Source organism: Thamnophis sirtalis, unplaced genomic scaffold (genome assembly GCF_051295495.1).
Source record: "Thamnophis sirtalis isolate CommonGarterSnake01/CBP01778 unplaced genomic scaffold, rThaSir2_p1.2 scaffold_13, whole genome shotgun sequence".
In the NCBI taxonomy this organism is placed as follows: Eukaryota; Metazoa; Chordata; class Lepidosauria; order Squamata; family Natricidae; genus Thamnophis; species Thamnophis sirtalis.
In genome coordinates this window covers 38,271,418-38,288,541 of record NW_028261393.1, presented here as the reverse complement: position 1 = coordinate 38,288,541, position 17,124 = coordinate 38,271,418, and the positions used below count along the sequence as shown (strand labels likewise).

The 17,124-nt window shown below is 43.4% G+C and overlaps 1 protein-coding gene across 2 annotated transcripts in view; it reads left to right on the top strand.

Moving 5' to 3' along the window:
* The window catches only part of OPHN1 (oligophrenin 1), a 151,637-nt gene that overhangs the window by 45,576 nt on the left and 88,937 nt on the right, over window positions 1-17,124 (top strand). For both annotated transcript variants that reach the window (XM_087727628.1, XM_087727627.1), the window contains exons 3-9: window positions 2,717-2,778; window positions 4,454-4,525; window positions 8,578-8,679; window positions 10,435-10,545; window positions 11,667-11,771; window positions 13,065-13,194; window positions 16,704-16,804. In XM_087727628.1, coding sequence (XP_087583754.1) covers window positions 2,717-2,778; window positions 4,454-4,525; window positions 8,578-8,679; window positions 10,435-10,545; window positions 11,667-11,771; window positions 13,065-13,194; window positions 16,704-16,804 — 683 coding nt within the window. The remainder of the gene's footprint in view (window positions 1-2,716; window positions 2,779-4,453; window positions 4,526-8,577; window positions 8,680-10,434; window positions 10,546-11,666; window positions 11,772-13,064; window positions 13,195-16,703; window positions 16,805-17,124) is intronic.

The window sequence follows — 17,124 nt, the reverse complement described above, 5'->3', positions numbered from 1 at the left end:
GAAATCCAGGGAAAAGAAGAAACAGAATACAGATATGGGATAAATGGTATAGGTGGATGGAGGAAAGAAACAAGGATCAATGAAGGAAGACAACAAAGCCCAAAAATAGTAGTTAAGGAGAATTAACACATATATATGTATCCAAGTGGTTTAAACTTACTAGAGGTAATCAGTCAATATAGCAGACAGAGGAGTAAGATAAGAGGGTTAAGAATGGTGAAATACAAATACAATAGAAGGGGAAACAATATAAGGTGAGCGATATCGATTGGCAATTGCTATTAGAAAGAACAGGAAGCTCCTCTTCGTATTGTATTGTGTAAATGTGGTGTACGTCTAAGTTTTGTGTGTGTGTATTTTACATGTTTGTAAATAAAATTTAAAACTTTTTTAAAAAAAAAATCCAATCGATGATTCCATGTTACCCTTTAACAATCAACCTTTTCATCATCGTGTGCCAAAAGTGTGCCTGCACCCATAATGAAATGTGTGTGTGTGAGACACCCCTCCACGCCCTGCCCCCTTCGCATGCACGCACAACCCCCCGCGCTCCCCCCCCGTGCCCCATTTTGGGCCTAGTAGACTCCCTGCAGCCCCTTGAGACAAAAATGGGCTTTGGGGGGATGCTGCTGCACACCTCATGCTCCCCCTGCCCCCCTGCATGGATCCAAAAAACCCCTGCCCCCGCCCCACATGCGCACGTGTCTTCTGCATGCGCACCGCCCCGTACACATTCACAGCAGGGACCGCAAAATTAGCTGGCCGATTGGAGGCACGCTGCAATGGCTCCTCTCCTAACTTAAGAAAGTGAAGACTCTTGAAACGGATTATTTCAAAAGGAAATAATTAAGAAGGATGGAAACCATTAGAGGCGAAACAACATCTGAATCCCCTTAAGCAATGCAGGTAGAATTAAAGCAGTTGTGACCCCTCCCATGCAAATTCTAACCAATACACAAGTGTGAAGATGTTTCCTTTATCAACTGTCCTGAGAGCCAAATAAACATACATTCCCTTGGCTATCTTCCATTAGGCATTAAAGTAAAACCCCCCACACAGTCATCATAAACATTCCCCAAAAAGTGGTGGGATCTCCGGCCTGAAAGGTGCCAGGAAACTAGTTGTAAAATGTCAGTGGTCACAGGCGTTGCCAATAAATTGACTCCAAGGCCTCCTCCTCCCAATTGAATGGCAGTATCACTTTTTAGGGATCTGACATGCACTGAGCTGGGGCTATGGCTCATATGCCCACAGAGAGCCATAGGTTCGCCATCACAGCCTATAAGGAAAAGGAAGAACTTGTGAGCATTATGCTGGGGCAGGAAAGCTCAACCTCCTTGTGCATTTTTGAATGAAAGCAAAACACTGAGGCAAGACGGCGGGCTCTGGGTGAGAAGCCATCTGTGGTTTGACCCAGATTTGAGACAGTAATAAAATTGTCATGTGGAAACGCTTCGTTTGGTTCCAGCAGGCAGCTGCTTTGGATGTGGGGGACTGGGGACACCCCTCTTGTTTGCTCAGAAGATTTCTCCTTGGTCACAGCTGAATAATCTCCCTTTGACAGATTGATATGATAATCGGCCAAGAAGGCTACACCCTCAGGGTATTCATCTACTATGAGGATACTACAGGCAAGGTGGGGAAAATAGGAAGCACTGTACACATTCCCATCTCTTAGAGTCAGTCTTTGTTTGTATCCCACCTTTATTAGTTTTAGAAATAACTCAAGGCAAGAAGCATATCCCATAACCTCCCCTCTTCCTATTTTCCCCACAACCCTGTGAGGTGGGTTGGATTGAGAGAGAGAGACTGGCCCAAAGGCACCCAGCTGGCTTTCATAGGTAAGGTGGGCCTCACAGCCTCCTGCTTTCCAATCTGGTGCCTTTACCATTACACCAAACTGGCTGTCTGTTAACTTCTCAATTATTTAATCCAGGGGTGAAATTCAGCAGGTTGTGACCAGTTCTGGAGAACTGATAGCGGAAATTTTCAGTAGTTCGAATGGGGAATGGGGATTTTGCAGTATCCTTCCCCTGGAGTAGGAAAGGAATGGAGATTTTGCAGTATCCTTCCCCTGGAGTGGGGAGGAAGATTTTATAGTCTCCTTCCCCTGGAGTGAGGAAGGAATAGGAATTTTGCAGTCTCCTTCCCCTGGAGTGGGGAGGGAATGGGGATTTTACAGTATCCTTCCCCTGGAGTGAGGAGGGAATGGAGATTTTACAGTATCCTTCCCCTGGAGTAGGGAAGGAATGGAGATTTTGCAGTCTCCTTCCCCTGGAGTGGGGAGGAAGATTTTACAGTATCCTTCCTCTGGAGTGAGGAGGGAATAGGGATTTTGCAGTCTCCTTCCCCTGGAGTGGGGAGGGAATGGGAATTTTGCAGTATCCTTGCACCTGGAGTGGGGAGGGAATGGGAATTTTGCAGTATCCTTCCACCTGGAGTGGGGAGGGAATGGGGATTTTGCAGTATCCTTCCCCTGGAGTGAGGTGGGAATGGAGCCTTTGCAGTATCCTTCCCCTGGAGTGGGGGGGGGAATGAAGATTTTACAGTATCCTTCCCCTGGAGTGGAGAGGGAATGGGAATTTTGCAATATCCTTCCCCTGCCACTACCACCAAGCCACATCAACAGAACCGGTAGTAAATAATTTTGAATTTCACCACTGATTTAATTTCTCAATTAATGTTTTCTCATTACAGTATTTTTTCTCCTTTTCAGCTGAATCCTTTAAGGAATTTGCTGAGCTGCTCCAAGAGGTGGAACTTGAGAGATCCATGATGGTAAGGACATTTCTCCTTCCTCCTTAGTCAGGTTGAAGATTCAGTAAATGGGACACAGCCTCATCATTGCATGACCCAAAGGATGTTTAACCTGGGCCCAGCATGTTGTGTCAGTGTTGGATCTTGGGAACTCTAAATCTTGGCTTATGGTGGACAGAAAGTCCTGCAGGAACATTGTCCATGGGGTCACGATGGGTTGGACACAACTTCTCAACTAACAACAACAACAGCAACAGCAACATAATCTGTGCAGTTGTGGTTTATTTGACCAACTTAAACCATAACTTAATAGGGTGCATGATCCATATTTGATGTCTAAACCCAGCCAAAATAAGATTAGTAATAGCTACAGTAATACAACTTCAAACAGAGTGCCCTCGCAGAATTTCCTGCCTGAAAGGAGTCAATATGGATCTATCCAGTTTTAACAAGTTACCTTCTTTCTGGGGGTTTTCTGGGATTCTGTGCATTTGACTCCTAATTATTGGATTCCTTAATTAAAACATCTTAATTACTGTGGGTATTTCTTATGGAGGGTTTAAATCAAGCAGTTGCATTTCTGGTGCATGCTAAATATATTCATTTCTCTTGCAAAACTGTATATCCTCTTTCTTTCAGATATTTCCACTCTTCTTTCACTTCAATTCAGTTCAGGGCTAAAAACTTTTAAAAATTCCCTTCCAGGACTGATCGGTCCAAGATCTTGGAGGTTCTAAGACCGGGGTGGCAAACCTATGGCACACACAGCCATTCCGCACAGGCAGCGCAGCCTCGCTGCACGCACGGCCCCCTGGCTCCTCTTCTGCATTCATGTGCACTCATGCACATCAGTCAGCTGGGCTTTGCGCAAGCAGGAGTGCTGAAACCTGGAAGAGCAGCGCATGTCAGCACCCAAACTTCTGGATTTCCATCGCATGCATGTACGGTGGCCAGTTGTTTGTTGGGCACACTCACAGCAGAAACCAAAAGCTTGGGTGTGCGTGCCAGAATGCTGCTCCTCCGGATTTTGGCGCTCCCATGTGCGCGCAGGCCAGCAAAGCCATGCAGTCCAGGCAGGATGGTTTTGCGTGCCATTTCCAGCATGCAGGTCAGCACATGGTGACGTAAAAGGTTAGCCATCACTGTTCTAAGAGATGCTTGATATGTTATAGAGCTCTTGGCAGCTGAGGATATTTGAGAGCTCCAAATTTTTGGAAGAGGAAGATTTCCTGAAAGCAAACATCACATTACACAAACCCTATTATGCCATATCATGATTTCGGTTACTCCTTTCCATGATTAGCTTTTAATTATGGTTTCTTAAAAAGACCAAACTGGGTGGTCTCACATAACACACTAATCCAGAAGAAAACTTAGTTTGAGGTGAGAAGAGAGTTCTGCAGCGTTTCAAATTAGTTACTGTGTTTTCCCCGAAAATAAGACGGGTTCTTATTTTCTTTTTACCCACAAAATATGGCTTGGGCCTTATTATGAGGGGAGGGTTTATTGTTTTGGGGTTGCCGGGTGGCTGCTCTCTTGCAAGCAGGTTCCCAAAGAGCCGGGCACAGCCTCATGGCCAAATGGAAACACGGTACTTTAAAATTAGTTCTGGAGTACAATGGAAGACCAAATCATGCAGATTTAAAAGGTTTAGTGTTGTTGCCTATTTATTATTTGGCTACATTTTTCTTCATAGGTGCAAAATGCCAGTAATTTGTTGATCAAACCTCTTGAAAAATTCCGTAAGGAGCAAATTGGATTCACCAAAGTAAGTTTCTCTCTGTAATCCCATTTTATTTGTAATATAGCTGTATTAAGAAGAGACTGATGGCATTCTTTTTGCATGATTCTCAATGCTCATTCGAAGTATCTCTAGCCAGTTCCTAAAAAGAAATAAATTGCAGAGTAGGGTCTCAGATGGCTACATTTAGCTATGTAGCTAAATACAGTAGCTATGTTTTTTTTAAATAATTTCAAAAATTAGGATGTTCTGATTTTGCTCTTTCCATATTGTGAGCTACGAAATAGTCTCCTGTGCAAAGTCTACGAATATTGTAAAACAGCCGAAGAAATACAAACATCTTTCAATCGGCCTTCTGGAAAGTCACAAAACTACTGTATTTTTTGGAGTATAAGACACACTGAAATATAAGACGCACCAAGATTTTGAAGAGGCAAATTAAAAAAAAAGTTTTTGCACTCTGCAAACCTCCCAAAAACGGCCTGTTTTTCACAAAAATGGGCCCATTTTTTAAAAAAGAGGCTTGAATAGCCTTTAGGGGGCTTATAGAGTGCTCCTGGGGGGTGCCCCCACAAAAAACAAGCAAAAATTGTTTTCTGTCAAAAATGGCATACATAGCCTTTATGAGGCTTATAGAGTACTCCTGGGGGCTGGGGGGACAAAAATGAGCAAAAATGACCTGTTTTTCACTCATTTCTGCCTTCCCCAGCCCCCAGGAGCACTCTGAAAGCCTTCTATAGGCTCTGCATGGCCATTTTGGTGAAGGGGCTGGGCTTCAGAGGAGTAGACTGCTGATTCTTGGCTACCACAGACCAGCATGGCTCTCTCTGATTCACAACTCTTCTTTTAAGCCAGTACTGAGGTAGACCTCCTTTTATCAGATTAAAGGTAAAGGTTCCCCTCGCACATATGTGTTAGTCATTCCAGATTCTAGGGGGTGGTGCTCATCTCCGTTTCAAAGCTGAAGAGCCAGCGCTGTCCAAAGACGTCTCTGTGGTCATGTGGCCAGCATGACTAAACGCCAAAGGCTCACAGAACGCTGTTACCTTCCCACCAAAGGTGGCTCCTGTTTTTCTACTTGCATTTTTTACGTGCTTTCGAACTGCTAGGTTGGCAGAAGCTGGGGGAAGTAATGGGAGCTCACTCCGTTATGTGGCACTAGGGGTTTGAACCACTGAACTGCCGACCTTTCTGATCTCAGCATCTTAGCCACTGAGCAATCGAGCCACCATGTCCCTATATCAGAGTAAAACCTACATATTCTTTATAAGATGGCAACATTTATCTCTCTGATTTTTAAAAAATAAATGGCCTTATCAGATAGCTGCTTGTAAAATGAAAATATAATCACATATTACACATATTTCCTTTGTGGTTATGGCTAGTATAACCTGTAGCAGAAAATATATTTTATTGAGGGAGTGGTGAAAAATCTTTGGGCCATTTTGGGACACCAATAGAGTTTTGTTCATCAGAGTCATGCGTGATAATAACACTCATTTTTCTTTGGAAAAACTTCTACTATGAAAATTGGTGGTAAATTGCAAAGTTTGCACAAAAGCTGAGATCATGACTTTAAATTGGCTGTGTCTATGCATTTTTACTTGATGGAATTCATGGCAGAATTAAAAACATGTAATGTATTTTTATCAAAAGCTCAAAAATACTTTTAAAGTGGACATTTCTGGAATATTTCAAGCATAGACTAAAGAAATAGTATTCTGAAAAGTCCTGTAGTGGATTTATGGCCTTAAAAATGGTAAAATGTTGTCTACGGATCTAAGATTCAGGTTGATTCATCAAAAAGTTGTATTTAGAGTGGATTGGAGTCCATGAAGAACATGTCTGAAAGGATGGACATCAGATTTTCTATCCCGAAGATACATTTAAAAATGCAGGTTCCTTGACTCACATGATACAGTGATCAGTTAGCACCTTTTTGGGATAGCATATTCATGTATAGAAGCAGATTTGTGGGGAAATCTTTGTGTTAACACATGTTATATAGAAAAGCTTTGGAATATGATTGTATTGAACATAGGGTGTCAAGAAGGATCATATTAAGAAATTGGTAATGTGATATTCCAGATGTCAAGGAATGGTTATTGGAAATGTGTGATGGATCTGTTTTGGAAAAGGCAGCATATTCTACAGTAGTTAATATTTGTTAAAGGTGGCTAAGTCGCTGAGCTTGTCGATCAGAAATGTCAGCAGTTCGGTGGTTCGAATCCCTATGGCCGTGTAACAGAGTGAGCTCCTGTTACTTGTTCCAGCTTCTGACAACCTAGCAGTTCGAAAGCATGTAAAAAATGCAAGTAGCAAAATAGGAACCACCTTTGATGAGAAGGTAACAGCTTTCCGTGCGCCTTTGGTTTTGAGTCATGCCAGCCACATGACTACGGAGATGTCTTTGGACAGCGCTGACTCTTCGACTTTGAAACAGAGATGAGCACCGCCCCCTGGAGTCAGGAACGACTAGCACATATGCACAAGGGGAACATTTATCTTAATATTTGTTACCATGGCACACATTTTATTATATCATAGAATAAAATTTTGTTCTCTTCATTTAGCCTATCGAATTAGTTAGTAAATTGTCACACTTGTTTGCTAGACTCCTGGTTCCTAGGCCAGTACTTTAACCACTACACTAAAGTGGGTCTCATATCATAGTCCCATGATGGTGAACCTATGGTATGCATGCCACAGGTGGCACATGGAGCCCTCTTTGTGGGCATGTGAACTGTTGCCCCAGCTCAGCTCCATAGCGCATGCACTCACCCCTCCCACCAGCCAGCTGATTTTTGGGTGTCTGCCATGCATTGGGGAGATACGTGCGCATGTGGGGGGGGAATGGGGGGGATACAACACGCACCCCAACATCCCATCTTTGGTCCCAGGAGGCTTCAGGGAGGCTTGCTAGGCTCAAAATAGGGTTCAGGGTATCACACACACAGATAAGAAGAAGCAGGGGGAGCGCGGGGAGAGTGTGTGCATGGGTTCCACCACAAAACCGCGAAGCCCTTATCCGCGCCGACATAAGTGCGGAGGGCAAATCCGCGCCGTTCGAAGCGCTAAGGAAAAGCGCGACCCTACCGCGATGACATAATTGCGGAGGGCAAATCCGCACCTTCCGAAGCACTCAGCACCCTAAACCTAACCCTAAACCTAACCCTAACCCTAAACCTAAACCTAAACCTAAACCTAACCCTAAAGCAAACCCCTAAACCTAATCCTAACCCTTACCTTAATTTAAATCGGCTTTCTGCCGCCGCGCTGTTTTAAAGCGCCCTTCTGTCGCCGCGCTGTTGTCGTGGCGGTAATGACACGCGGTGATGACGTCACGGCTTTAGTGACGCGGTTTTATCACCACTATTTTGACGAGCGCGGTTTTGTCGTGCCACAGTGTGCATGCACAGGGGAGCAGGGTGCAAGGGTGTTTGTCATGCGCGCATTGCATTTTGGGTGCTGACACTTGATGACAGAAAGGTTAGCTATCACTGTCATAGTCTGTAATGTCTATGAACTATACTTTTAATATTAATACAAAGTACAATTCATATATAGTAGTAAAGTCTAAGGGTTTAAAAGTTCATTTGTAGTTAACAATCTGCATACTTTTGTTATTAATCTGTTGTTCTATTACTTTAATTATTCCTGGACTGAGTGCAATTTAACATTTTAGAGAAGGTCTGTGTTTGAAATAAACTTTTTCTGCACAGCAGAATAAACAAAGGTGAGATACAGATGATGGGCATTCAGTTCAGATTGGCTCATGAATATTCTGGACAAATCACAGGAAAAAATAATCTGAGAATCCTCTGTTCACAGTACTCATTGGCTAAGTTCAAACATAAGTGTGTGTGTGTAAACCAAAACATTTACATTTTGGTCTTGAGGAGGCATTCCCCAGCCAGAAATTGGGGTTATATAAAAATAATATTAGCAAAGTTTTTGAGCATAATCAAAACAATTTTCCTTCGTCTCCAAACATTCCAGTTTTAACCATTCGCGTGAATTGTGATTTTGGCTCTTCCATTTGTGCTCAGTAGAGGTTTGTGCAAATTCTCTCTCCGTAGGAAAGGAAGAAGAAGTTTGAGAAGGATGGGGAGAAGTTTTACTCCATGCTGGACCGCCACCTGCATTTATCTTCCAAGAAAAAGGAGTCTCAACTTCAAGAGGTAAAGGAGAGGCTGATGTTTGGGTGATGGTCAGAGAACTCTGTTGGCTGTCTGTTGTTTATTTATGTCTGGCCATTTCTTCAGAATATCAAATATGTTGCTCTGCATTTTTCCCATGCTTCTTATTCCTTTTCTGCCTGCCAGAAAGTTTTTCCCCACCCGAGTTCTCCCATCAGTGGATCCAACCCACTGACTCCCCCCCCCCCCCAAGCAAATAGATTGGCACTAAGGTTACCAATCAATGGTTGACAGTTACCTCTCTGAACTGATTTAACAGGCCACAGTCGTACAGATGTTGCACTCATTACATCTGCTTAGTTTGGCACTTCTCTGGCAAACAAAAGCATTCTGGGCTTTATATTTTATCCCCAGTGGCAGGCCAAGAAGGAACAAGAGCCACCCCTGCAACAACTTTGTAAGTTAGGTTGGTCTGAGAAAGTGGTCCTTGGACCTAGATGTTGTGGCTTGCCAGCGGCCAGCAGAGCTTTCAGCAGATTCGGACAGTGAGGAGGTTGGGGAGGAACATGGGCCAGTCCTGGAGTTTGGGGAAGGTTCGGACGAGGGCTCTGCATCGGAGGCAGAGAGGGGCCAAGGCCATCTAGTAGTTATATGCTGCCTCTGGAATCTAATATCAGCGAGGCAGAAGAACAGTGGGAGTCTGTTCCCAGTGTGCTCATGCGCAGGGCTGCTAGAAGGCAAGAACAATTAAGAAAACAGGGTCGACTTGGGAGTAAGGCTTGAAGATGATTGGCCCAGCCAATAAGACATAAAAGAGGAGTGAACGGAGGTGAGCCTTTGCAGGAAGCAATTAGTTCATCTGGTCGGTTCAAGTTTTGTAAAGTTCTGTTTGACTTGGTGCTAAGTTTGGCCTTGCTCTGCATTTGGCAATTAGGTCTCTGGTAGCATTGCCAGGGAGAAAAGGTGGGTGCATGTCAACATTCCCCTGAAAGAATGTGGCAACTGGAGCAGACATCTGTTGGAATCTTCACAGACTGTGAAGCCTTGGGGACTGTTAATGACCATAATTTACAGTCGCATAAATAAAAGAGGGTTTTTGGGATTAAGATTGTGATTTATGCTTTCTCAGGAAGCCTAGGTCAGAACACTAGGTCAGCCAATCAGTTCTGCTGGCTAAGAGGGGACCAAGCCTGGATTTTGCCCCCAACCCCCCACCCTGGCCTTGCTTCCGCATCCGTGAACAGGGCGTAGAGGTGGACCCAAGTTGTAAATGAGTCTCTTCATGAAGATGGTTTGGAGAACCAGTTTGGTCTGGTGGTTGAGGCGGGAAGCGGTGAGTTCAAGTCCTGCCTTAGGCATGAAAGCCAGAGGAAAATAGGATGAGGAAGAAGATGTGTTGGATACGTTCGCCGCCTTGAGTTATTTGTAAATGTAATAAAGGTGGAATACAAATAAAAATTCACAAACTGGCAAAATTGTGTGATGGGTATTAGAGAGAATTAGTTGAACTTTTCAATTCATTCCCCCCCTATTTGTTATGTAAAGTATTGTTGATTTGCCCACTTTAATGGACATTTTGAAATGAATGCAAGTTTCAAATAGGAATTCTGGCCAATACAGTTTGTTCTTAAGAAACAATTCAAAACACATGGTGTTTTCTGTTCTGGGGTATTTTCCTTCCCCCTCTCACTCTTTCTACTTTTAGAAATAGTGTTCAACTGCTCATAGATTTATAGCTTCCTTAATTGCAGCAGAAAGATGGTGTAGTATTTATTTTCTTTCTTTTTTTCTCTTCAGGCTGATTTGCTGGTTGATAAAGAGCGACATGTTTTTTTTGAATCTTCCCTGGAATATGTTTATCAAATCCAAGAAGTGCAGGAGAGCAAAAAATTCAGTATTGTGGAGCCTGTAAGTCTGATTCCTCCCCTCGCCTAGACTGACCGACTAGATTTTACAACCTTTTAAAAGTTGTATTTGAACTTTAGAACTGGGTAGTAAATACCTTTTGGGTGGTCTGTCATAATTTTGAACAGTCACTAAGTGGCTGTTCATATGTAGAAGACTACTGTGTACTCTTTAGTGTAAGCCTTTACAATTTTGTTTCAAAAGGTAAAAAAAGTAAATACAAATTTTCATGAAGGTGAAATTGATCCTTAATAGTCATTTGCATTTTCTTTTATTTTTATTTCATTTTGCTATAAGTAGAAATTGAGGGTTTCTTTTGGTTGTAAAGCAGGAAACTGAAATGTGCAGAGTTTCACACAGAAATAAATAGTTCCATTCCATTTAAAAGTGGTGGAAATTGGTTCTGTACTCTCTATAAACTTCATAAACTTAGTCTGCATAAGAAGGTTACCTATACCAGCTAACCCTCAAAATTGCAAAATAGAGCTTAAAAGTTTTTAGACTATATCTACCACTACTCTTATATTCAAACATTGTTGTTCTTGACTTAGAGAAAATATATAATAAATTATGCAGAATTAAAGGGAAAAACCTATTCCACACAATCGTAGATGCACACAGGTTGAGGCCTCAGTGGGGATGAGCAGGTGAACATTAGTCGCTTATGTTTCTTCTTCTGGTGTGAACTTGGTCAGAGAGGCAACTGTGATGCCCGTCAGCCCTGTTTGGCCTGTGTTGAAATCGGCTCTAATTTGTTGCAGTGTCATTTGGCACATTGGTGGGATTCAAAATTTTTTAATACTGGTTCTGTGGTATGGTGGGCGTGCTGTGGCTTGGTGGGCATGGCAGGGGAAGGCTACTGCAAAATCCCCATTCCCTCCCGATCAGCTGGGACTTGGGAGGCAGAGAATAGATGGGGCGGGGCCAGCCAGAGGTGGTATTTACCGATTCTCAGAACTACTCAAAATTTCTGCTATCGGTTCTCCAGAACTGGTCAGAACCTGCTGAATACCACTTCTGATTTTGCAGCCTGTTCCTCCTGCAGAAGCCCAGTTCTATTTCTGGCATAGTCTGTGGCTTTTGCCTGTACAATTTTTAAAATATTATCATTCTTCCCTGCGCAGGTATTGGCTTTTCTTCATAGCCTCTTCACTTACAACAACCTGACTGTGGAGCTCACACAAGATTTCCTTCCATACAAGCAACAGCTTCAGCTCAGTTTGCAAAATGTAAGTGAATTTTCAATATTCCCAGTGTCTTCCTATCTCTTCTTTTTAAGTGGAGAAGCAGCAATTCTTAGTGACCCTCTTATTCTCAACACTGACTTTTAGGCTTAGGCATGTACATTTTAAGGGTGGTTCAGTGGCTAAGATGCTGAGCTTGTCGATCAGGAAGGTCGGCAGTTCGGCGGTTTGAATCCCTAGCACCGTGTAATGGAGTGAGCTCCTGTTACTTGTCCCAGCTTCCGCCAACCTAGCAGTTCAAAAGCATGTAAAATGCAAGTAGAAAAATAGAAACCACCTTTGGTGGGAAGGTAACAGTGTTCCGTGCGCCTTCAGCGTCTAGTCATGCCAGCCACCTGACCATGGAGATGTCTTTGGACGGTGCTGGCTTTTCGGCTTTGAAATGGAGATGAACACCACCCCTTTAGAATCGGGAATGACTAGCACATAGAGTATGTGCAAGGGGAGCCTTTTTTAAAATATTTAAAAATATTCCTTTGGCTAAACTTTTGATAAGAGCCTCTGTGATTACCATCCATTTATATTAAAGCTCCAGGGTGGGAAATCAACTCTTCCAATATTCTCTGTGGAGGCACATTCTCAAAACAGCCCTACTGATCTTAGAATGTTTTACACACCTTGACTTCTTGCATATCTCTGCCAAGTCCCCAGGGTCATCTGGCCACCCTCTGCTTGAAATGATTGCTAGGCTGGTCCACCAAGATTAGCCTCCCTCTCTGGCTCTTCCATAGAAGACCATTGAAGTATCCCATTGGCCATCTGAATGTAAGGATTTTACCTCCCAAATACAAATTGAGTCTTTTCTCCAGTGGTGAAATTCAATTGTTTTTGCTACCAGTTCTGTGGGTGTGGCTTGGTGGGTATGGCAGGGGAAGGATACTGTAAAATTCCCATTCCCTTCCCATTTCCTCCCCACTCCAGGGGAAGGATACTGTAAAATCCCCATTCTTTCCCCTCTCCAGGGGAAGGATACTGTAGAATTTCCATTCCCTTCCCACTCCAGGGGAAGGATACTGTAGAATTTCCATTCCCTTCCCACTCCAGGAGAAGGATACTGTAAGATCTCCATTTCCTCCACACACCAGGGGAGGATACTGCAAAATCTCCATTTCTTTCTGATCAGGTGGGATTCAGAAGGCATAGAATAGATGAGGGCAGGGCCAGTCAAAGGTGGTATTTACCGCTTATCTGAACAATTCAAAATTTCTGCTACTGGTTCTCCAGAACTGGCCAGAACCTGCTGAATTTCACCCTTGCTTTTTTCCGATTGCTCAATAGACAAGGAATCATTTCAACAGTACGCGTGAAGAGCTGGAAGACCTCAAGAAAAGAATGAAAGAAGCCCCACTGACTTGCAAATTACCTGGCAAACCAACCATTGAGGGATACCTCTATTCACAAGAAAAATGTAAGAGGCAGACTTAATTTTTGGAACGAGGTTATACAGAGTGGGATCCTGAAAGAGAAGAAACACTCCTTGTGGCTATGGCTAAAACAGCCCTTTGATTGAAGATCCTGGAAATAAGTGAGCTTTGCTCTTCAGCTTGCGTCCTTGTAGACAAATGAAGATCCACTGATCTTACCAGAATTCACCTTTTGATCAAGTCTTGACCTAAAATTAATTGAAATGACGATGAAAGATCAGGGGTGGGGAGGCTAAAACAATTGTAAATGAACCTGGGAGGTTGGGGCCTTCACTTGCCCAATTCAATCCTTCAAGCCATGATGATGACATCAAATGGCGCCTTGCAGGAATGTGAGATAATTAATGGCATCACAAGGTTTGAGCTATTCTTGGGTCTCTTAAGCCAAGCTGATCACTGTGGAATCCCCATAACAGACCCTTTAAAGCAGCTCCTCAGAGAGACCACTTTATAGCAAGACCATTAGGGTTGACTCAGCCTTCCATCCTTCCGAGGTGGGTAAAATGAGGACCCAGATTGTTGGGGGCAATATGCTGACTCTCTGTAAACCGCTTAGAGAGGCCTGAAAGGCCTATGAAGCGGTATATAAGTCTACTGCTATTGCTATTAATAGATATGTGTGGGAGTTTCAGTTTTGTTCTGTGTATAAGTCTGAGGCTACACTCGTATTCATGTGAAGTATTCATATGAGTTGACTAGAAAAACTCAAGACAGATGAATTTAGAAATGCTGCTCTGTGAGCTATATATAACTGCGCTCATCTTTGCAGAAAGAGTTCCCAGGATCATAACTTGTTTCCCCGAAAATAAGACTGGGTCTTATTTCACACCATTTTTGGGCCGTTTTCCAGGTCTTTTTTGGGCCATTTTAAGGCTGTTTTTCAGACAGGGTCTTATTTTCTTTTGACCCCTGAAATAAGCACTTGGCCTTATTTTCGGGGAGGTATTATTATTTTTGAGGTGCAGGGGGCGGGGAGCGTGGTCACCTCATGGCTGTTTCTGTGTTGCAATATTTTCGGGGAGGGTTTATTTTGGCACATGCACTCAAAAGCCCGATTCGGCTTATTATCCAGGGAGGTCTTATTTTCAGGGAAATGGTAGCAACTCTGCTAGTTCCCTTTTTGAAGAAATAGACGTGTCCTGAATTTAATCCCCCTCCCCCTAGTAGTTTTCTATAAACCGTGATGGTGAACCTGTGGCATACATGCCAGAGGTGGCAGTCAGAGCCTTCTCTATGGGCACATGTGCAGTCGCCAGCTACTCTTGTGGTTTAAAAAACAAACTGTTTTTCGGGCCTTTTTCAGGCTGTTTTCAGGCTGTTTCAGCTCAAAAAATGGCCTAAAAAGCCTGAAAATCAGTCTTATAATGGACCCAAAAAGACCTAGAAAACGGTCCAAAATGGTGTGAAAACAGCCCAAAAAGCAGTTTGAAAACTGCTCAAAAACAGCCCCCCAAATGGCCTGATAAACGGCCAAAAAACAGGCATGCGCACACCGGCCAGCTGGTCTTCGGGTTTCTGGCACACGCGGATGCTCAATGCATGTATGCGTGCTCCGGTTTGGGCACTTGGTGCCCAAAAGGTTTACCCTCACTGCTATAGAACCACACAATTGGAAAATGCCTCATCTGACCCCCACCCTTATTTGGTGCATTCAGCTTCATTTCAAAATCTTCCAGTAAAGGGGGATGTACAAGGTAGATCTGTCCCGCTCTTTGACAGCTCTCATTTTCAGGAAGCTCTTCCCAATTTCCTGCCTGGATTTATTTCTTTACATTTCAGCTTCTGGGGCAACAGAGAACAAATGTCCTTACTCCCTACAACTTTGGATTTTTACAGGCTGCTATTAACCAGTGGAACAGCTTGCTGTCAGAAGTTGTAGGTCCTTCATTCCTGGAGCGTTTTTAAGAAGAGACTGGACAGTCACTTGTCTGAAACAGTAGAGGGTCTCCTGCTTAAGCAAGGGGTTGGACTAGAAGACCTCCAAGGTCTCTTCCAGCTCTATTCTGATTGATTGTTTTTTTTCCTCCCCTCGATTGTCTCTTTTGTAAGCTGAACATACCCGCTTCCATTAAATTTCCTCACTGGACAATTTCCGTTCCTAGGTCATTTAGGCCTCTTCTGAGGTAGTCCAATTTGTCTTTTTCTTTCTTTCTTCCAGATTGTGACGCTTGGAATAGGGATCCCTCCTCTACGTGGGCCATGGCCAAGGCAGAATAGAGAGTGAAAATCATTTCCCAGAACCTGCACACCGCCATCTTGTTCATTTAAAGTAGTGTTTACTGCTTGGCAACTTTACCACTGTGGTGTCTTGGAATAACTAGATCTTTTGCGGGTGCATCATTTTCCAGCCAGGACGCCCCCATTCTACACCTGTGCCTTATCCTTTTTTTCCTCCTAAGATGCAGGACTTCCTCATTGTCCATGTTACACATCAACTCCCACCCTGGTCATTAATAAAATGATTTATTGGTATATTGTTAGAAAAGGTAGGCCCTTTATTCCAAGCTGAATGGAGCCATTAACAAGCATTCTTTAGGCATTGTAGTCATTTTACTATGGGGTTGTCTGATAGTGGCATCATCTAAACCAGCTTTCCCCATTCTGCTAAATGAGAATATCATTTAATCAATGAAAGCAGAGGCCATGTAGTTAGTTAAATTCAACCTTGTAATCAGTCAATCAATCAATCAATCAATCGATCAATCAGAGCTGGAAGGGATTTTGGAGGTCTTCTAGTCCAGCCCCCTGCTTAACCAGGAGACCCTATACTATTTCAGACAAGTGATTGTCCAGTCTCTTGTTAAAAGCTTTCAGTGATGAAGCACCCACAACTTCTGAGGGGCAAGCAGTTCCACTGGTTAATTATCCTCACTGTTAGGAAGTTTCTCCTTAATTCCAGGTTGCTTCTCTCCTTGATTAGTTTCCACCCATTGTCTCTTGTCCTGCCTTCTGGTGCTTTGGAGAATAAGTTGACACCCTCCTCTTTGTGGCAGCCCCTCAAATACTATAATGCTTCTGTCATATCCCACCCTAGTCCTTCTTTTCTCTAGACTAGCTATATTTAGTTCCTGCAACCGTTCTTCATATATTTTAGTCTCCAGGCCTTTAATCATCGTAGTTACTCTTCTTTGCACTTTCTCCAAAGTCTCCACATCTTTTTTGTAATGTGATGACCAAAACTGGGTGCAGTCAATTTTGTGCAACTGGATTTTAGACATGAGAATATCAAGGAATTGAGTCAAGTTCTCACATATATTGAATCAAGAAAAGTCAGTAAGGGTCAGGATGTGATAGCTAGCCTGTGACATTGGGTTTTTTAATCTACAACACGGAGAAGTGAGAGGGGTCTGCCTGCCATTTGTCTTTTGGGGGGGCCTGGAGACCCAGGCAGTGTTTGAGATGGTTGTATTCGATACTGCAGGTCTCTGAACATGGAGAATGGTATGTCTCTGTGTGTGTCTTAGGTATTAATTCATCTCTTGACTTGATGTAGGGGCACTGGGAATCTCCTGGGTCAAATACTATTGCCAGTATGAGAAGGAAACAAAGATGTTAAGAATGACGCCCATGGAGCAGAAACCAGGAGCAAAACAAGTGAGTACAATACAATACAATAGCAGAGTTGGAAGGGACCTTGGAGGTCTTCTAGTCCAACCCCCTGCCTAGGCAGGAAACCCTATACCGTTCCAGACAAATGGCTATCCAACATCTTCTTAAAGACTTCCAGCGTTGGAGCATTCACAACTTCTGGAGGCAAGTTCCTTCCACTGATTAATTGTTCTAACTGTCAGGAAATTTCTCCTGAGTTCTAAGTTGCTTCTCTCCTTGACTACCTTGAGTAGCTTCTTGCATCAATGGTGGGAAGCCAGAGAGAACCTCTACACCCCTTAAGGAATGCTGGGCTCAAGCGGCAA